The 22,667-nt window shown below is 45.0% G+C and overlaps 1 protein-coding gene across 1 annotated transcript in view; it reads right to left on the reverse strand.

Annotated features, from left to right (window-relative positions):
- Positions 1-14,468: 14,468 nt before the first annotated feature.
- The window catches only part of LOC149441905 (leucine-rich repeat-containing protein 18-like), a 208,481-nt gene continuing 200,282 nt past the window's right edge, over positions 14,469-22,667 (reverse strand). The window contains exon 2 of the mRNA XM_089656774.1: positions 14,469-16,689. Coding sequence (XP_089512900.1) covers positions 15,918-16,685 — 768 coding nt within the window. The 5' untranslated portion in view covers positions 16,686-16,689 and the 3' untranslated portion in view covers positions 14,469-15,917. The remainder of the gene's footprint in view (positions 16,690-22,667) is intronic.

A 22,667-nucleotide genomic window follows, 5' to 3' on the forward strand; every position in this document is an offset into this window, starting at 1 on the left:
TGCAGACTACCTCCCCTCAGGAGAAACAAGATGGAGTCCTTCATTCTGCTCTCACTAAGCATGCTAGTTTTTGCAGTTCCATTTCTATATAAGCCTATCAGGCCATTTCTGTTCAGGACTACATATTCCACAATGCTTTGCAGCTGCACCTCCTGCTTGAGAAACTCCCTGTCATTGGCACCTTTAATGGCTCTTTTGATTGGGTCTCCCTCTTCCATCCTCTCCTAAATGCTGATGGAGGTGTCATGTATGTCACCTGGCCAAGAGTTACCATGGTGAGGACAAGCTGGCTTTCATCACCATAGGAATTAAAGCATTCTGTCCCTAGAATACCTTTGGTTGTTATGGTGCCAGGGGCAACCCATTTGCACCATGGCAACACAGTATGCTGATTCAGGGAAAACTGGGTTCTGTGCTCATGACACTCCAGGTGATGCAACAGTGTATCACGGATATAATGTATATATAAATGTGTGTGCCCATTTGCTTCCATTTGAAATTTGTTCTCATTTGTTTGTGTAGAAATATAAAGTATATATTTTCAGAAAAGCAGTCACAGAAGATTATGCCTTGATAATGTGACTCTGCCCAGTTTGTAATGGAGAGAGAACCCGCATCTGCCGACGCGGCAGCCGATTTGGCAGATACCTACGTCTGACCCTCGCAAGGCTCCTCTGAACAGCTGGAAAGGAGGGAAATCGATCCTAGCAATCCCTCCTATATCGGTGAGTCAAGCTTCCCCTCTGCCCACACCTGCGGCACTTGGAGCCAAGCCATCCCTGCCTGACAACTGCAGATGTTTCACCTGTGGGAAAGCCGGACATCTCAGGACACAGTGTCCTGAGCATAAGCAGATGACATCAGCTGGCCAGCCGGCCAGCAACTCTTCTTCAGTGCTGTTTGTCCGCAGGAAGATGCGGGTAACCCCCGCCAACTTGCAGCCAGTCACTGTGGGCAACCGGTCTGTAACTGTGACTCTGCCCAGGCTCAGAAGATTATGCCTTGATAAGTGCTCAGCCATTGGCCTTGCATGGTACTGGCCAGCCGGCTGGGACTTGTAGTTCCACGCATAAGGCAGCACTGAAAAGCGACCCACAAATGGACTTCAGAGGTCAGCTAGCTGAGAGCTTCCCTGCTGAGGAGGGTAAACAACAGCTGGCTAATACTTGTAGTCCCACATGAAGGCCAGCCCTGGAAAGCCCTTCACACAGGGATTTCAGCCTCTGGCTAGATGTGAACTTCCCTGCTGGGAAGAGTAAACAAAGGCCTGACAGGAAGAATAGCCTATCAGCAGGGGGCTGGAAGCCTGAAAGCATGTCATCTGATCTGACCTGTCATGGTGTGTCAACAGGCAGACAAACATGTGTCCTAGGCAGTGACAGCACACCTGGATGGGAAGTGCGAGGGGTCTTATTGGAGTTGATCCTTGGATCTCAGAGAGGGGGCTGCGGCCTTCAGCTCCAATCACCTCTCCTTTCCACTCAGGTCCCGAAGCTGCTGGCAATGCCTCTGATAGATGGTGTCTGGATTCAGGAGAACCCGGGGAGAGCTCACCGTGTGGTTCAGGAGGTAGACGGCAGAATGCATGCCTCCCTCCTGCCTCCCGCCAACCTTATCTCCCAGGAGGTGCAGGCTGAATGGGCCAAGGAGACAGAGGGAATGGCGCAGTCAGGAATCCAGGGGTCAGCTCGAGTCTGGGCATCCCCGGTAGTCTCGATCCCCAAACAGGATCAGATGACCAGGCTTTTTGAGGACCTTGGAAACTGAGTGCCAGCCCTGTGGGTGTGGCACACCCCATGCCCAGGGGCCATAAGGTAATGAAGCATCCGGAAGGTGCCCGCTGTTTAACCATCATGGACCTGAGCAGGGGATATGGGCCACCATCTCTAACCCAGGAGGCTCAGGACTAGTTAGCCTTCACCACCCCATGTGGCTTGCCTGAATTCACGGGAAAGCTAGTTGGGGTTGAGAACGCCCCAACCACCTTCCCAGGGGTCAGGAATGACCTGCAATGTGGAGTGGAACTGGGTGCAGTTGCCCACTTTAGGGGCCTTGCGGTGTTCGGCCCTGTCTGGGAAGAGCAACTTGGGCCCCTGTCACTAGTCAGGAACCAACTGCCCGTGCCTAGTCTGACAGTCGAGAAGGGTAACTGTCAGAGGGGCATGTCAGTGGTTCAGCTTTGGGAACCACCGGTATGAAGAGACCCCCAGAGGTCTGGGCATGGGGAGACTGAGGCAGTTGTGGCCCAGCCTACGCCCCAGGCCAAAAAGCAGGTTTCGTTAGTCTTGGGTGCAGCTGGCTACAGTAAGACACCTGGGTGCAACTATGCTGGCTCAGCTGGACCTGTGACTGACTTGGCAGACAGGAAACTGGCAGAACTGGTGTCCTGGATGCTAACAGGTAAAGAGGACTGTTCATCTTGGATGAAGGTACCTTTGGACACATCTGGGAGATGAGTTCCAGAATTCGCCTGTCCGGTTCCGGTGCACACGGGTGCCACTACATTCGGGCCATACAGTTGCAAGAAAAAGTATGTGAACCCCTTGGGATTATGTGGAGTTTTGCATGAATTGGGCATAAAATGTGCTCTGAACGTCATCTAAGTCACAACAATAGAAGAACACAGTCTGCTGAACATAATACTACACAAACATTAGATTAGCCATGGTTTAATTGCACATAACATGTAAACATTCACAGTGCAGGGAGGAAAAAGTATGTGAACCTTTGGACTTAATAGCTGGTTGACCCTCCTTTGGCAGCAATAACCTCAACCAAACGTTTCCTGTAGTTGCAGATCAGACCTGCACAACGATCTGGAGTCATTTTGGACCACTCCTCTTCACAAAACTGTTTCAGTGTAGCAATATTCTTGGGATGTCTGGTGTGAATCGCTCTCTTAAGGTCATACCACAGCATTTCAATCGGGTTGAGGTCAGGACTCTGACTGGGCCACTCCAGAAGGCGTATTCTGTGCTGTTGCAGCCATTGTTTTGTTGAATGACTTGTATGCTTTGGGTCATTGTCCTGTTGCATCACCCATCCTCTGCAGAGCTTCAGTTGGCGGACAGATGGTCGTACGTTTTCCTGCAAAATGTCTTGATAAACTCTGGAATTCATTTTCCCATCAATGACAACAATCCGTCCAGGCCCTGAGGCAGCAAAGCAGCCCCAAACCATGATGCTCCCTCCGCCATGTTTCACAGTGGGGATGAGGTTTTGATGTTGGTGTGCTGTGCCTTTTTTTCTCCACACATAGTGTTGTGTGTTCTTCCCAAACAACTCAATCTTGGTTTCATCTGTCCACAGTATATTTTGCCAGTAGTGCTGTGGAACATCCAGGTGCTCTTTTGCAAACTTCAAACGTGCTGCAATATTCTTTTTGGACAGCAATGGCTTCCTCCGTGGTGTCCTCCCATGTACTCCATTCTTGTTTAATGTTTTCCTTATTGTAGATGTGTCCACAAAAATGTTAGCATGTGCCAGAGATTTCTGTAGGTCTTTAGCTGACACTCTGGGATTCTTCTTTACCTCATGCAGCATTCTGCGCTGTGCTCTTGCAGTCATTTTTACAGGACGACCGCGCCTAGGGAGAGTAGCAACAGTGCTAAACTTTCTCCATTTGTAGACAGTCTGTCTTACCGTGGACACATGAACATCAAGGCTTTTGGAGATACTTTTGTAACCCTTTCCAGCTTCATGCAAGTCAACAATTCTTGATCGTAGGTCTTCTGAGAGCTCTTTTCTGCGAGGCATGGTTCACATCAGACAGTGCTTCTTGAAACCAGTAAACCCAAAACAGGTGTGTGTTTTTTAAGGGCAGGACAGCTGTCAGCAACACATCCAATATCATCACACTGATTGGAGTCAAGGTTGGCTCACTCCTGGCTCCAATTAGCTCTGGGAGAAGTCATTAAGCTAGGGCCGCACATACTTTTTCCTCCCTGCATTGTGAATGTTTACATGTTATGTGCAATTAAACCATGGCAACATCTAATGTTTGTGTAGTATTATGTTCAGCAGACTGTGTTCTTCTATTGTTGTGACTTAGATGACGTTCAGAGCACATTTTATGCCCAATTCATGCAAAACTCCACGTAATCCCAAGGGGTTCACATACTTTTTCTTGCAACTGTATGTAGTCCTAGGCCTGAGGAGGAAGATGGGAGAGGGAAATCTCCTTCTCTACCTCGACAAGAAGCTACATATTAATATGTTAACAGATGACACCCCTGAACCGAAGTGTTTTGTGAACAGGTGGGCACCCCGGCAGTCGCCACGATATTAGGATAGCCACAGCCGACTGGTGCTCACCCGTGACCACTCACTTGGTGGGCACAGCAGTGTTGCCGGGGGGAACAGCTTCCTTTTCAGACGGAACTTGGTTCTCCCACAGTGCAGCGGTACCAGGTCGACCAAAGGTGAACCTCTGGGCAGAGGTAGGTTGCATCAGGAGGGAAATTGTAGTTCCCTCCCATGCAACCATCTGAGGGGGGAGGTGTGGGGAACGTGCGCACCAGAGGCAGGACGTAGCCTCCATTTTGTTAAGAATCTCCATTTTCTCCCCTCATACTTCCCTCTCTGAGAGGCACAGTGACATATGGCAGTGTGTGTGTTAAAAGTGTCACAGGCTAGGGCACAGCAGGGAACCCCAGAGCTATAAAACATTTTTGAGCTAGGTGCCTGGCTGTCTGGGCGAGCTGCACCATATAACACCCCGTATAAGATAAGGCAAGCTTTCCCAGGAGTTCAAAGCATTTCAGCGAAGCACGAACCAGATAACCACTTTTCAAAATCCATTTTTCCCCTATGTCTCATATCTTGGAATATGAGAGACTTACATAAAAACCAGACATATCGTCAGATTGGCTAAGAGGAGACGAACAATTTGATGGGTCACTCTCCTTGTCTCGAATACATAGTGTCATGGAAATTTTGTATTGTTGGTTGAACTTTAAATGTGTCATATATGAGTGTTATTCATATGTCTCTCGTGTGGCTTAATTAAAGCTCTGAAGGCTGCAATTGGGCCATGCGCATGTACAATGTATGTATTACAGTACTCAGCTCGGTAATGGATGAGATGGCAGATCTGCGCTTATAGACCGGCGTGTATACCACCACGGCATTCGATGTGAATGCCGCCGGCGGTAGGCCGCGGGCCTGTATCCACATATCAGCAGCATAGTACCACATGGACTTCATAGCGCAAGGCGCCAAGCGGTGTGAACTCCGCGTGTAGGCTCATGTATATCTTACAACCCATTACCGACCTGAAACTGTATCTGGATGGATGTGTTTTAATAAAGATCGTATCGGGCCCATCCAGATACAGACTGGTGTTTAGCCTGGGGGATGCTTGTACATAGAAGTTACATATCACTAGGAGCTAGGACAGGAAATATGCTCTCCATAGAGGGCTCATGGGGGGAAGGGGAGGAAGTCTGCTGACCTCAGAGGGCTCATGGGGGGGTGGACCAGTGGTAGATATTAGGAAAGGCTATGCTCCAATCGGATGTACATCCTGTGTATAGGCACTCCCCATTGCATTGTCCTGTGGGAGGGGATTGACCTTATTCATGTGGGGGGCATGTGTGTGTTTGTAATAAAACCAGAGGCTGAGAATGAAAACTGCCTCTATGTGAATTCCAACAGCAACCTGAGAGTGTCGTGTGATTATTCCAGGTAACGGAGCTCCAATTCCCCACATCTCAACAGAAGCTAACTCAGTTGGAGGCGCAGGAATCTTGGGGCTAAGCTGCAGTCGTGGTAAGCGAGATTCGCACAGCTTTATGGGGGATTTCTGCGCATCCAACTGCGAGTACTCACGGTAAGGAGAAATTCGTTAAAGCGAATTTCCAAGACAATAGGAAAGCAGAAAAGTAGATCTCGGGAACCATTCAGTGTATAATTTCATAATTCATATCTAATAAATCCTCAGACGTGTCTGCATAATAATCTACCCGCGAGGTGGAATGTCACTTATGCATATGGAAAGTTATGCGCCAAAATATGAGTATGAGAGATTTTGGCTCTAATTGAGGTATCCGTCCAGACCACCCCTCCCTATATGAGGCATTGGTCCTTAGCTTTAGAGACACCCCCTGCTGGGGGAAACAAAATGGGCTGTCAGGCCTAAGAGAGTAAGTTGAAGAATTCTCCCCTTGACCATTGAAACAGAGGGAGATCAAAGCACCCTTCTTCTCTGAAACTTGATCTGCTTAAATCCAAGGCTTAATGGCAAGTACTTTAACCCTTTAACCTCCTTCTGTTATCTCTTTGCTGTGCTGTTGTTCTCTGTATATTTATATATATATTGGTTACATCTTTTTTCTGTAAATATTTTTATTGCACCATTTTTTACCTTTTAATAATAAATCTTTCCTTCTGGAAGTGTTGAACTGTTTCTATAGTTCTTAATTGTAATTTATGAATTCCTGCCTCTAAAAAGAGTGCTACAGTGTTTGTTTTCCCCTCTGTATAACCGGCCTGTGGTGACCGTGTTATACAGACAATTATCTCAACCATTATAGTGTTATAGCTGATATCGCCGAGTTTCCTCTTTCTCTCTACAAAAAGGAGGTGGTGGCAGTGTGAAGGGTTAATTGCGTAATTAACCTGACCCAGTAACAATTGCTCAGGCTGCCGGTACATAGATTGTGGTCCAATTAGCTGGAAAATCATTGTGCAGGGTGCAGCTGGGTGTGGCATTGTTACGCACGTGACATCACGGTTTCAGATTGGCCAGTCCTTCGGTCATGAGTTTGGTGAGAAGGTCAGGGGTCTGACGCCGTGTTGGTCACATATTGGTGGCAGCGATCTTGCATCCGTCACACCTCCCACTGACACCAATGATGAGGCACTATTCTTCCACTGACACCAATGATGGGGCATTATTCCTCCAAATGACACAAATAATAGAATAAAATAATAGAATGCTGCGCTGCTATAAATAGATAACATTACATACAGTGTGTTGTTCATTCCTAACATCTAATAAAATATGCACATATTATCAAACCAAAATGCACAAATGAATAATTGCAGAAAAAATACAAAGATAAGTGTTTAAAGGATACGTTTATCTCTTAGACAAAAAAAAACTGCACTTTTTTTGGCAGGTTAAAAAATGTGCATTATTTTTGTTTGAAAGAGCCTGGAAAGCATTACATCAGCGATCAGCAGATCTCTGATGCCATGCAGGTCTCCTGCAGATCTGTCAGAATATCTGCTTGGCTGGCCCGTACAGGATATATGACCATGCACATATATTGACAGGAAGATTTAATGAACTACCACGGCGCTCCACAGCACCATGGTAGTTCATTTCACACTACAAGCCAACAGTCGCTAAGGCTGTTGGGACTTGCAGTTCATTCATTCATGAAAGTCTGTGAATTCCTCCCACTGACACCAACGGTGAGGCACTATTCCTCCCACTGACACCAACAGTGGGGCATTATTCCTCCCACTGACAACGGTGGGGCATTATTTCTCCCACTGACACCAACGATGGGGCATTATTCCTCCCAATGACACCAACGATGGGGCATTATTCCTCCCACTGACACCAACGATGGGGCACTATTTCTCACACTGACAATGGTGGGGCATTATTCCTCCCACTGACACCAACGATGGGGCACTATTTCTCACACTGACAATGGTGGGGCACTATTCCTCCCACTGACACCAACGGTGGGAACTATTCCTCCTACTGACACCAACGGTGGGGAACTATTCCTCCCACTGACAACAGTGGGGAACTATTCCTCCCACTGACAACAACGGTGGGGCATTATTCCCCCCACTGACAACGGGGGGGGGCATTTTTCCTCCCACTGACACCAACAGTGGGGCACTATTCCTCCCATTGACACCAATGGTGGGGAACTATTCCTCCCACTGACAACAACGGTGGGGAACTATTCCTCCCACTGACAACAACGGTGGGGAACTATTCCTCCCACTGACAACAACGGTGGAGCATTATTCCTCCCACTGACAACAACGGTGGGGCATTATTCCTCCCACTGACAACGGGGGGGGGGGGCATTATTCCTCCCACTGACACCAACGGTGGGGCACTATTCCTCCCATTGACATCAACGGTGGGGAACTATTCCTCCCACTGACAACAACGGTGGGGAACTATTCCTCCCACTGACAACAACGGTGGGGAACTATTCCTCCCACTGACAATGGTGGAGCATTATTCCTCCCACTGACAACAACGGTGGGGCATTATTCCTCCCACTGACACCAATGGTAGGGAACTATTCCTCCCACTGACACCAATGGTGGGGCACTATTCCTCCCACTGACACAAACGATGGGGCACTATTCTTCCCACTGACAACAATGGTGAGGCATTATTCCTCCCACTGACACCAACGGTGGGGCACTATTCCTCCCACTGACACCAACGGTAGGGAACTATTCCTCCCACTGACAACAACAGTGGGGCACTATTCCTCCCACTGATACCAATGATGGGGCACTATTCCGCTTCAGTCTATCCTGAACTCAGCGGCCAGACTCATCCACCTTACCAATCGCTCCGCTTCTGCCACCCCCCTCTGTCATTCCCTCCACTGGCTCCCGATTGCCCAACGCATTAAATTCAAACTACTAACACAGACATACAAAGTCATTCATAACGCTGCCCCAAACTACCTCACCGACCTGATACCCAAATACCATCCTACCCGTAATCTTCGCTCCTCACAAGACCTCCTACTTTCTAGCTCCCTGGTCTCCACCTCCCACGCCTGACTGCAGGACTTCTCCAGGACTTCCCCCATCCTCTGGAACTCACTACCCCAATCCACCAGACTGTCACCTACCCTCCTCACCTTTAGGCGCCCCCGGAAAAACCCATCTCTTCAGGGAAGCCTACCCCGCCCTCACCTAACAGCCAATCTCCACCACTCCTCCTACCACTCCATCCCCCACAGCCACTTCCTCCTGTACCACTATCCCCTCCCTCCTAGATTGTGAGCTTGAAAGAGCAGGGCCCTTGACCCCCTCGTGTTTTGTTTTGTTCCTGTATTGTCTCATGTTCTGTCCCCTATTATAATGTCCAGTGCTGAGCAAACATTTTAGCGCTATATAAATACTGTATAATAATAATAATAATAATTCCTCCCACTGATACCAATTATGGGACACTATTCCTCCCACTGACACCAATGATGGGGCATTATTCCTCCCACTGACAACAACGGTGGGGCATTATTCCTCTCACTGACACCAACGGTGGGGCACTATTTCTCCCACTGACACCAACAGTGGGGCTCTATTTCTCCCACTGACACCAACGGTGGGGAACTATTCCTCCCACTGACACCAACGGTGGGGCACTATTCCCCCCACTGACACCAACGATGCGGCACTATTCCTCCCACTGATACCAACGATGGGGCACTATTCCTCCCACTGATACCAACGATGGAGCACTATTCCTCCCACTGATACCAACGATGGGGCACTATTCCTCCCACTGATACCAACGATAGGGTACTATTCCTCCCACTGATACCAACGATGGGGCACTATTCCTCCCACTGACACCAATGATAGGGCACTATTTCTCCCACTGACAACAATGGTGGGGCACTATTCCTCCCACTGACACCAACAGTGGGGAACTATTCCTCCCACTGACACCAATGGTGCCCTGTCATTGGTGTAAGTGGGGGGAGGAATAGTGCCCTGTCCTTGGTGTCAGTTGGGGGGAGGAATAGTGACCCATCCTTGATGTCAGTGGGGGGAAGAATAGTGCCCCGTCATTGATGTCAGTGTGGGGGGGGGGATAGTGCCCCATCATTGGTGTCAGTGCGGGGGGATAGTGTCCCAACATTGGTGTCAGTGGGAGGAATAGTACCCCATCATTGGTGTCAGTGGGGGAAGGAATAGTGTTCCATCATTGGTATCAGTGGGGGAAGGAATAGTGTTCCATCACTGGTGTCAGTGGGGGGTGGAATAGTGCTACATCATTGGTGTCAGATACCAATGATGGGGCATTATTCTTCCCACTGACACCAACGGTGGGGCACTATTTCTCCCACTGACACCAACGGTGGGGCACTATTTCTCCCACTGACACCAACGGTAGGGCACTATTTCTCCCACTGACACCAACGGTGGGGAACTATTCCTCCCACTGACACCAACGGTGGGGAACTATTCCTCCCACTGACACCAACGGTGGGGCACTATTCCTCCCACTGATACCAACGATGCGGCACTATTCCTCCCACTGATACCAACGATGCGGCACTATTCCTCCCACTGATACCAACGATGGGGCACTATTCATCCCACTGATACCAACGATGGGGCACTATTCCTCCCAGTAATACCAACGATGGGGCACTATTCCTCCCACTGATACCAACGATGGGGCACTATTCCTCCCACTGATACCAATGATGGGGCACTATTCCTCCCACTGACACCAATGATGGGGCACTATTCCTCCCACTGACAACAATGGTGGGGTACTATTCCTCCCACTGGCACCAACGATGGGGCACTATTCCTCCCACTGACACCAATGACACTTAACTTGCTGACCCCTGCTCCAGCCTAGGTGCTGCTGCAGCCAGCATACCTGGTTGCAGCCGCACCATCTGCACGGCACACTTACCGGGGGGTCAGCTGTCCTTCATTCACCCTGGCCGCTTCCTCACTCGATGTTCGCGATGCCGCTTGGCTCCGCCTCCTCGCAGGTGATTGGCTGCCTGTGTGCCTTTCCTAAGCTACAGTTCTGGCGCTCAATCACCTGCGAGGAGGCGGAGCTTGCAGAGGGTGTCGTCCCGCCCACACATCGTGTCCAGGCACCAGACCTGTGGACCTCTCTACCCCTCCTCCAGCAGCACTTCCTGGATCGTCGTGGGACTGGGACCGGAGTCAGACATTCAGCCCCCTGCCCGCCCCTGTACTAAATGTCCCTTCCGTTGGAAGGAGGGGAGGCAGTGGCATCCCGCCGTCCCCCTTAAAAGTGCCACCCTAGGCAAATACGCCCCTGACTGCAGTATGACTTGGCGACATGGCGAGTCCCATAAGTGTAGTATAAGCTGGTGCGGTGGCGAGCACAAGTATTGTTTGGATTTTCGAGGGAAAAGATAGCCACGTGGAGCCCCCCCAGATGCCCAGACTACATGGGGAGTAGTGGCAAGATAGTTTGGGACTTGGGGCCATCCTTTTCCCATATGGGGTACCACTTATACGTGGACAATTTTTATTCAAGCGTGCCACTATTTAGAAATTTGTACAATCTTGGAACTGGCGAATGTGGCAAAGTGTGACCTAATGTGTACCCACCATTAGAAGTGGGTGGATGCAGGGCGGTATATTCTAATGGTGGGCATACCACACACTTTTTCTGGCAGAGATTTCTTCTCTTTTTTTCATTCAGTCCAGAGGCTGCATACAAAAAAAAAAAAAGAACAGCATATACATCGGTTTACGAATGCCTCTGTTGACGTAATTCTCGGTTTACGAATGAAAATCAATTGAAAATAATGGCTCGGTTTATTAATTTTTTTACTAATTTTGTTCAGAATACTAATTGTATGTCAGTGCTGATTTTTAAATGCAATTGCCATCTTTTTTTTTTCTTCAGTATAGCTCACAACATTAGCTGTCTGTTTCCTGGAGCTGAATGTTGAGACCAGAAAAGAAAGTGATGAGGGGGTGCTGCGGCTGCACAGAGAAGCACAGGACTTGTAGGAGGAGTTAATCTGTTGAGACAGAGGAGGGACAGAGATAAGCCTCTTCGCAGCTGCATGGTGCAGTTAGAGGATCTGGTGGAGTAGTTCTGTCCTTTTCTCTGCTGCTGACTGCTGTGACAAGGTGTGGGTGGAGATGAGGGGGGTGCTGAAGCTGCAGGAGAGGTGCAAAGGCCACATGAAATAACCTGGAGGGCTGGATTTAGCCCGCATGTAGGTAGGCATCTACAAGGGGCATATTGTGTGCTAGTTTGGCCAGGGTGGGAAGGGGTTAAGCGTTTGGGTGCTGGGTTTCCAGGCTTTTTGAGTCCTTCCTTCACAGTCCATATATAAATAGGGGGAAGGCCAGGTCCATACAGAAGACGTCTACGCATGGGACACTAGGCTGTTATACCTACAAAATATCGGAGTTCCCTAGGAATCTACCAGCAATGGACCACTTATGGACTTGCACCTTTACAGGTATGCCTGGGCAGCCACAACATAGTTTTTAGTAAAGTTCTAAAACTGATCCAAAGCCTTGTCTGAAGTTATTTTAAAGGGGTGTATGGTGGTTTCTGGTTTATGAAAACAGGGCCTGAATGGGGTACAGAAGCAAGACCACTACAAAGGGTTTACTCGGCAGAAGGTGTGGAGGAAGAGAGCAGTTGCCACGGGTAACCAATGAGTGGTGGAAAGCGAACAGCAGCCTATCAAGTGTGGTACCTGGCGTGGCAACAGGGCCTCCAGTAGCAAGGGGGACTGAACCCGTGATAGAGACCCCATAGCCTAGATGCATGGTACGGGAGAGCAGAAAAAGTTAAGTGCATGCATGAGGTAGTGCACGGTGGGACCCCATTCTGTCACTGGGAGTGAGGTGACAGAGGTACGCTTGGACAGGTGGAGGGGGCATATGTTCAGCGATGTCCCTACTAAATGCAACAACTCACAGACAAGGTGTGTAATAATATGGGAAAATGTGTTTTACAGAGACTCTGCGGGGTTGATTTTCTAAAACTGGAGAGTGCAAAATCTGGTGTAGAAACCAATCGGCATCAAGGTTTTTCTATTACGGCTTAATCGAACAAGCTGATTAGCTACCACATAAAAATTGTCTATCAAACTTTTTTTTGAAACAGAATAGGAAAAGGTTAGAAACCCTGACAGGTTTTACAGCTAACTGGAGTTCCTGTAGAGATTTTCCCTCAACTTTTTACCAGACAGGAAGTGAGGGAAAATCTGCAAAATGGAAACCGACTACAATAAAATCCTGACAGAGGTTGCAACACTTTCCTATTTAAAGAGGAGTTCCAGTCAGTTATAAAAAATTAAAAGTCAGCAGCTACAAATAGAGTGAAAGGGTGAAGAAGGGAGAGGGAGGAGGGAAAGAGGAAGAGGGAAAGAGGGGGAGGAAAAGAAGGGGGCGTAGAGCAAGGGGTTAGAGAGAATGAGCACAGAGGTCACTTCCAGTGGTATATTTGCAGTTGTTACTCCTTCCATGGTCTTCATTCTCTCTTTTTTCTCATTCAGGACTCTTTCACATGTGTGCTTGGAGGCGGTAAAACCATGCGGTTGAGTCTTGGATATACTGCTCCCCTTTAGCTGACAAGGCTATGGTTTACTTCATGGCTGCGTCAGGAATTATACCCTCAGGAATTATGCCCATGCGCATGAATGAAGCCATCCATTGTATACAACTGTCATGTGACCTGCTGTGATTGGTCACAGCAGGTCACATGGTACCGGCAACGGGGGCCGCTACTCAGATCTGTCATCGGCCGTGTCCGAGGTACACGGCCGGTGACAGATCACGCCGCTGCACGGCTCTACAGGCGCGCAAACTGCGCATGCCTTGGAGGACGCCATATGGCGTCCACCCGCAACGCTGAGGGATTTTGCCGGCCGCCAAACGGCCATTGACCGGGTGGCAAAAGCTTAAAAGTCCTTGGTGGGAATTAAACTCTTAGACCAGCCTTTCTCAACCAGGGTTTTTCCAGCAGTTGAGCAATTTCTGCCTTTCATATAAGTAACCGCTGACACCACTGATCTTTTTGGCATCTGTAGGGTAATTTTTCCAACTGACCACAAGTGTAAGAAGCATTGTTCCCATTGACCAACATACCGATGTTTGAGTATTAACCATTCAGCCACCATACTGCCCGTCAGCTAGTCCAAGTTTGCCAAACTAGTAGATTTTACAGTGTAATTGTTTTTTAGTTTTAATTCTTACTTGATTTTTTTGATAGCATATGACCTGTTGCTTTTGGCACTGCTCAAAGTAGAGGTGAAATCATATCCCCATATCCCAGAATACTACCAACTAGCCAAGGCAAATAAAGGATAAGGAGTGGCCTCAGCCTACATTTGTTGAACATGCTGTATTTAAATGTTTTACCTAATTTTGCTGACAATTGCATTCTGACAAATTGTGGTTCAAAGTCTAAGTTATCTCTTGTCAAAACCCTTGAGGAGTCTACTTTTCTAAACAGAGTAATTTGGGTAGTTTCTAGGATCCTGCCACTCCTAAGCCACTGCAAGTACAATTTGTTGCCAACAAACAAAAACAAAGATTCCAGTTTTCAGCTACTGACACCAGAATGCCCTTCCTTGTTTCCAGGCCCTGTCATGTTCACACCATATAACTAAGAAATACTTATGTGATGTGCTCATGTAAAGGAATAAATGTATAAAGTATTTTAAAGCCATCATTGGCTACTTAGTATATGCATAGTAAATGAAAACAAAAACACACACTAAAACTAAAAACTTTAATTTTTTTGCCTTAATTTCAAGCAAATCTAATATAACAAAAACATTAATTACAAATGTTCAAAATATTCACAGTCTAACATTTCTGTTAACATTTTCAGATATAGGGCCTATGTTATGTCATTGTGTGAGAAAAAAAAGTTTTTTTTTAAAATACAATCTAATATTTACACAATTGTTTCTACATTCTATATTTTTCCCACAATTTGAAAAAAAAAACAGGCAAATTTGGTATTTTATTGCAGGCAAATTTAAAAATTATTTCAGAAAAAAAACTGTGCCTCATCTTTTAAATTTTTTATGGGGTCGAAATCCCCAGAAAATCACTTTTTTCATAATTTTCACAATTTTACTATCATTAAAAAAAAATTTAAGTACTAACTGTCCCCCCCCAAAAATCATCAAGACTGGCTAGGTTGACTGCAAAACAAAGAAGCAATTGTAAGAAAACCTATCACATGTCGTCTGGTTTGCTTGTAAACATCTTGGTCATAAATGAGCAATCGTACATGTACTCTGCTAGTTTATTAACCACAGGTTAAATTTAAACTGTAGTTTTGTATTCATTTTTGTAATCATGCACCTGAAATTTTAAAATATCTTATGAATTTCAAGTTTATTTTTTAATCACAGTTGTATTTATAGAACACTATTCTCAAGAAACCAACTCTTCTCCAAATATTGCATGTGATCTTTATTCTATCAAAGATGTCATGAAGGGATTAATTTTGTGTGTGTGTGTGTGTGTGTGTGTATATATATATATATTTTTTTTTTATTTATTTATTTATTTTTTTAATTACATCACATAACATGAAGCATCAAACTCAGATCACAAAATTTTCTTGCATTCTTGGTCTGAAAATAAAACCAAAGGATTCTTGTATGATTATATGCTTATCTAGATAACAGTTTTCCTTGCAGACTTGTACACTTTAGTACTTTGGTATAGAGTGCCAATTTAAAATGGCTGTATTCTTCAGACATGAAATATGAACAAATCATATCCCTCTATAGTGCCCGCTTCTCAATCCAGAGCACTAAGTGTAATTTCTGCCAGATCTTTCATTCCTTAGCTATAAGCATGAGTCACTTCTGTTGAGTTTTCCTGACACCAAGAGAAAAATGGTGATGGGGAGGGCACAGCCTGTGATTGACAGCTTCAGCTCTGTTCCAGTGTACTGTGTGAAGGGGGTGTTGTTCCTTACTTTCAATCAGCTCTCAGAGCTATCTTCACTGATGTAACTTCAGCTCCCTGCTCCCTGTTTTTCAGAGCTGAGAAATTGTGTAAATTTTGCACTTTGAATAAATGTAGGGGAAAGACTGCTGTAGATAAATAGGTATGTAGGATGATTTGTTTCATCTCTACACATCACCTAGGGCCAGTCACTTCACTGGGTATATGTAAAGGTTTACAACCACTTTAATGTTGATTTAATAATCTTGGATTTCTTTGGCTATTGAATTTGAAGTTAGCACATTTGTGAAGAGAGGTTTCTTTAACATAGGAATCACGATATTATTCAGTTTATTCTGCTTGCTTCTTTCAGCTTGACACTTAGTGACACAGGGGCTGCACAAATTCTTCTCACTTACAAGATAGAGATTTGCAACACGTTGAATGGCCTCCTGTTGTTCTGCCTCCAGTTGTTCTTTTGTTGGCAATATGGGATTTCTCTTGGTGTTCAGTTTCTTTAATTTTGGCAATTTAAGGATGCTGGGGGGCACTGTAGTAAAATTGTTATCAAAAAGACCTACCTCTTTGAGTTCTTTAAGGGCACCTATTGTATTTGGTAGAACATCAATAGCATTAAGGCCAAGATTAAGTTGCCGAAGATTCTTAAGCTGGCACAGTTCCATCGGGACACCCTTTGCTGTCAGCTTGTTGTTGCTAACATTAAGATGAAGAAGATTTTGAAGCTGTCCTATAGATTCTGGAAGTTTCTCAATCTGATTGCTATGCAGATCCAAGAAACGAAGATTCTGAAAACGCTGTATCCAATTAGGCACCTTCTGTATTATATTTCGACTTAAATCCAGCTCTTCCACATCACAGAGCTTCAACAAGCATTTAGGAATGACTGCAATTCCCATCTTAGACAGATCCAACCTTCGACGACCATCAAATGTAATTCGTATGGAGTTCTTAGCAGCTGTAAGGGTTATTTTTTTACCCTTGGGGGCACTTTTCACTTTTGGCATTGTCCTAAAAACATTAAAAAGGAAACAAAAAAAAAACACTCAGAAACTATAATTTGAAGTATATGGCAATTCATTAAAATGTAATAAAACTTTGCAATTGTCTTTACAGGTCTACTCGTATTATTTGTAATAGGAGAGGATTTTATGCAGTTAGTACCAAGACTATTAATTTTGAACTTTTCTAGTCATCTGAATTCCTTTCCTGGAAATACATAATTTGCATTTATGTTATGTACAGGGCTTACTACTCCATTAAGTTTCCAATGCTTGCTGCCATTCCGAGGTTCTCATGTCCATAGTGATGTGGGCAGCAACAGTAAAGGCAGATGGTACATGGACCTTTCAAGACAACTGCTCTGTGTGGGTAAATGTGGGTAAACATAATAGTAATGGAGGTCTCTGTGCACAGTATAAGGACGTCTGAAGAGGAATGCTCTGCCTTCAGCAGGGGAATATATTCCTTCCTGCAATATCAAATTTGACCACTAGATGGAGACTAATTTACTGTTTTGCTGAAACTAGAGACTGTTTAGATAAGAGTTAATAAAAATTACCATAATTCTGAGAGAAAGGAAAGAGATGCCTCTTGGGAGCTCAGACTCCATCTTAGAGACTGGAAGAGAAGGAGGCAGCTATCAGAGCACATTGGACTGGAACTTGTTCATCTCTTTGCATCCCCTCTTTAGGCATTGCTGGTAGCGTTGGACTTTCTGCCATCTATAGCTTAACTATTCATTGTGTTTTCTGTACTGTATGTTCTTACACTGCTTATATGTACTTCTTATTTGTTTCCTGTTTTTGCTTAATAGTTTCACCCCACCCTGCTTTGTTAATAAAGCTTCACAATTACTTTCTGGCTTATTGCAGAGGGTTTAGCTGCATGTTGACTTACACACAGAGAAATATGTAGGGAGGACAGAACAACGAGCCTGCTGGAAACAGCATTATCATGTTAGGGTGTTTGTACATATGTCATCGCTGGTGTTGCATGCAGATCCCATCACTAAGCACATTTACTTAAAGCAGGGTATACATGTACACAGGCCCAGATTAATGTAGGGGCTATTGGAGCTGAAGCCTCTATGGCAGCCAGCATCTCTACCTGCCGGTTGCCTATACAAGCAGCTCAGACAGAAGCCTCTTCCTCAATGTTCCCAATTAGAGAATGCTGAAGTTTTGGTAAAGTTGAAAAAAGCACTCAATAGCTTGTAAAAGAGTGAAATATCCCCTTTCACTGTGAATAGATCTATAAAATTCTGACAATGGCAGCTCATGTTTGGTATGTAAAAAATACCATTGTAAGATGACCCCTATGTGAAGGATGCCAAGCTGTTGCCATTTATGTAGATTTAGATAAGGTATATGGGGAGAGGAATATATTTAGTTGGAAGAGATCTTGAAAGACATTTAGTAAGTGTATGGAGGCATGTATTGTGGCTATAATGGCTGGGTAAAGGGTTTCAGGTAGGATATTACTGTTCAAGGCTGCTTAGAGTAAAATTCTTTGAGCTGTAGTTTCAAGGTCCTCCCTTGAAATGACAGCTCAAAGAATTTTACTCTAAGCAGCCTTGAACAATAATGTCCTACCTGAAACCCTTTTTTGTGCATCAGAATTTCACCAGTACCATGACTGGTCTAAGAGAGCAGAAATATAATAATAGTAAAAAGGTGAAGTGAGGCTTAAGGTATGTTAAGGTATGTTTCTCCAAGATAGTGGAGGGGGCGCATCTTGGTCTTTTCCCTTGCCATATAAACTGGATATGAAGGGATTGGATTTCAATAAAGTATTTTTTGGAGATAACAATTGGAATGGTTCAAAAAAGATACAGCAGTTTATGCAGGATTACCATTTGAAAGGCCACAATTCTACCTGACATGGAGAATTTGAAAGAGCTTAGATTCTTTAATTAATTGGGAAGGGCATCAAAGAATGGTTGGAAATTGGATGAGAAAACTTTTGAGGATGTGGAGGGCAGGTGAATTCCTAAATATTTAAGATAGCTTGAAGTCCATGGAAATTTAAAACATGTTTAAATAAGGGACTGCAGGGAAGGGAATATACAGTATTGAAGCTCAAGAATTGAGATTTACTCTCATTAACTTTATAATAGGAGACACTACCAAATAGAGATAAATGTTGTGCTGCCGTTAGAGAGGTCAAGGGTTTTGTAAGGATCAAGATGACGTCTTCAACAAAAAGTCCTATCCCATTGTGAATATGACCTATACAAATGCTGGAGATAAGGGAAGATGTTTTAACAGAGTGCTCTAGGGGTTCCATAACAAGTGTGAAAATAAGAGACGATAAAGGGCAGTTTTGTGTGGTTCCATCCGTGATAGGGAATTCACAGGATAAGGCTCCAGAAGAGTATACTCTTGCCACAGGTAACAAGTACAGAGACATAATGTCAGACAGAATAGGGCCATGAAAGCCTACTGTTTCTAAAAACCCCCAGCACTTGGTTGAAAGCTTTTTCTGCACTTAAAGTTAGAAAGAGTAGAGATATTGGCCTATAGATAGCTGAAGATGAAGTATCTTTATCTGATTTGGGAATCATGGTGACTACGGTTTGTAACATTTCTTTTAGGAAATGACCTGTAGACAATGCTTCACTGAGACAAGATGGGGGTTTAAAACTGAGGAAAAGTTTTGGTAATATTCATTGAAATAACCATCTATCCCAGGTGCCTTGTGTAGGACCGTATAACTTTTAAATTTTCAATGGTCGTAAAGGGAGTGGATAGACATTCTACCTGGGCTCCAGTAAGGCTGGCAAGTAACAAGTTTTTGAGAAACAATTGTATTCGGTCTGTAGTAGGTTGAGGGGTAGCAGTATCCGAATGTAAGTTATAGAGTGATGCATAGTAATTTCTAAAAGATTTCTGCTATAAGAGTATGATAATAGTCCTTTGAGTTGTCATGAGGGTTTTGGAGGAATTGAATTTTAGTCACAAGTTGATTTAATATGCCTAGCGAGATAGGCTCCAGTCTTGTTACCTAAAGCATGCGAGTTGACCTTAAAAGTAACCTGACGTTCATGTTTGTACAGTAATAGGGTGCATAATTCACAATAAAATGGCAGAAGTAGATACAGATGGTTTCCGTTTGATAATTTCCTCATGTTCACGTTTGGCTTTAATGAATTAGTCAAATTGATGGCTTCAATATACTTTTTAGCGCGAGAGGTTAATTGTATCGATATACCGATTATAAACACCTTATGGGCAGAACATAGGGAAAAAGGGTGAACGTTAGGGGTGTTTAGAGTAAAAAATTCATGGATGGCGTCAAAAATAGAGGATTGGTATTTACAGTCCAAAAGCAAGATCCACTTCCATGGTAACATCTCTACATCTCTCTTACTTAAGCATAATGAACGACATCTAGTCAGGGTAGTGGTGTCAGAAATAGATCATTAACCAGTTCCCTACCGTGCCATAGCCGAAGGACGGCTACTGCCGGTTGTCTGTTTCTGGAACGACATCCATAGACATCATTCCAGAACACACCCCCAGCGCCGTTGGTGATCACTGTTTCCAATACACAGTGTCAATACACAGCAGATCACCGGGTAAATACAGTTGCCAGTTATCAGCTGCACCTTCCTCAAGCTGTCACAGCGTGAGGAAAGTACTGCTGATAACCGGCAATTGTCAGAGAAGTGATCGGCACTGATCATCAGGGCACTGTACCCATCAGTGCCACCCTCTTGTGCCCTGCAGCGCACCCACATGTGCCCAGTAGTGCCACTCATCAGTACTGCCCAGCAACGCCGCCCATCAATGCCAGCTCATCAGTGCCAATCAGTGCTGCCTATCAGTGCAGCCTCATCAACGCACATCAATGAAGGAGAAAATTACCTGCTTGCAAAATTTTATAATAGAAACAAAAGAAAAACTTTGTTTTTTTTCAAAATTTTGGTCTTTTTTTGTTTGTAGTGCAAAAAATAAAACACCCATCGGTGATTAAATACTACCATAAGAAAGCTCTATGTGTGAAAAAAATGATAAAAATTTCATATGGGTACAGTGTTGCATGACCGCGCAACTGTCATTCAAAGTGCGACAGCACTGAAAGCTGAAAATTGGCCTGGGCAGGAAGGGGGTATAAGTGCCCAGTAGGCAAGTGGTTAATGGTATTATAATCTCCGCCAATCAACAATTGGCCTTGTCGGCAGGAGTCATTTGTTTAAAGACAAGTTTAAAAAATACCATCTGTTTGACATTTGGTGCATAAGTATTTGCCAAGATGTACAGGATGCAGTCAATTTCACAGATCAGAAAACTAAAACTTCCCTTGTCATCGATGATTTAAGATGGAAAGATAGAGAGTTCTTGATGACAATGAAAACTGCTTTCTGCTCATCTGCGTTGCTATGAAAAGGTGTTGGAACTGCTTGAAGGAGAGAGCAGGGTGTTTGTGTTTCAGGAAGAAGGTTTCTCGAAACAAAAACAATATCCCCGTGTAGGGATTGCATTTATTTCTGCATTACTCTCCTTTTATGGAGACTGTTAAGTCCTTTGACATTAAATGAGATTTTTGAAGCCATAAGGAGTTTAATAAAGGTAAAGGAAATCAAGTTGCAGAAGAGAAAGTAAAGCTGAAAATATGGACCATTCGAAGCAGAGGTTCCTGATAGTATAGTAACTATACCAGAGGTAAATCAGGGAGGCATGTAAATGTCAATTATGCCCAATACAAAACAGTGGAAATGGCAAGAAGAATGCTCTAATAAAAAATAGTTCAGAAAGAACACCAGAAAAAACGTGCAATAATAAAATTATATTGCATAAGTCGAGGGGTTAGAAAAAAAAAAAGTTTGCCGATAGCTTGGGTGGACTGAATACCAGAACAAGTAGGTGAGAGATTCTGTAGCGCTACCCTTTCAAGGACCGCTGAGTTTTTGGGTCCCCCTCTAAGGTCTGCACAGCCAAGAAACATGCATTTTGCAGCACTCTCATCCGCAGTCAGTAAAACGGACCTTGAGCTTGATTTTGTTATTCTTATTAGGGGTTAAAAACTTGGATAGGGTTGAGGGGTATAGGGGATGCCCAATGAATTGTACAACTTTGAGGACAAACCTCATAGCAAAAATGAACATAAATAAGCCCCTGAGCAAAGGATTCTGAGATCCATACTGAAGTAGTCCCTGGGACAACTAGTTGGATATTAAACCTGCCCTTCTTTGGCCCAGAAGGTACTCATACTGTCATGTTCCTATAGCTTAATGGGTTGCAGCTGCTTTCAGGAGGCTGGGCTGGCTCTTTCCCTGCTGACAGGCTGTCTTTTCTAGTTGACTGTGTGACAGTGGAGGATCCTTCTGTCCAGCTTCAGCCTGTAGGCAGCCCCCCCCCCCCACTGCTGGGACCCCCTCCCAGGCTCCACACACCAGCATCTTCCTTCACTCCATCTTGCACCTAACTCCAATTAAGTTTGCTGAACAGGCTCTCCCATAGCCACCATGCCAGGCCTCTTGCCTGGGGATTTGCCAGGTTCCCTCAAACATGCAAATACAGGCCTCTTCTGCCCCTCTTCTAGAAAGTTCCAGCAGTTTCTAGAAGGGTGGGAGGGCTCCAGAAGCCCTGACCTGTAGAGACTCCCAACCTGACCTGAGGTAATCTCACTGTCTTACTTCCAGGCTGACTCATCCCAGGCTTCAAGTAAGCCTCTAGCTGAGATAGGATTTTTTTTGTGGTTGGATAGAGGGCACTACAATTCCATTAGGTTCAAAATGATGAACAAGCTTAGGAAGGACTTTCCAGAAAGATTTTTGGTGTTTATGACAATTCCATAATAAAGAAAGGAGGAGCCGCTGTGGAAATAAGAGAGGCTTCTGGGATAAGAATTTTCTAGTCAGAGAGTGGGAAGCTGGGAGAGTACATGTCCTCCCTGATATTGTTTCCCTGCTTTGATTCCTTCATTTTAGCTGGGCTACTGGTAGAGTGGGAGTCAGGCAGAGAAGACTAACCAGAATGTAGCAG

Source organism: Staurois parvus, unplaced genomic scaffold (assembly GCF_062004578.1).
Source record: "Staurois parvus isolate SC_StPar_1 unplaced genomic scaffold, SC_StPar_1.0 ptg000937l, whole genome shotgun sequence".
NCBI classification, from domain to species: Eukaryota; Metazoa; Chordata; class Amphibia; order Anura; family Ranidae; genus Staurois; species Staurois parvus.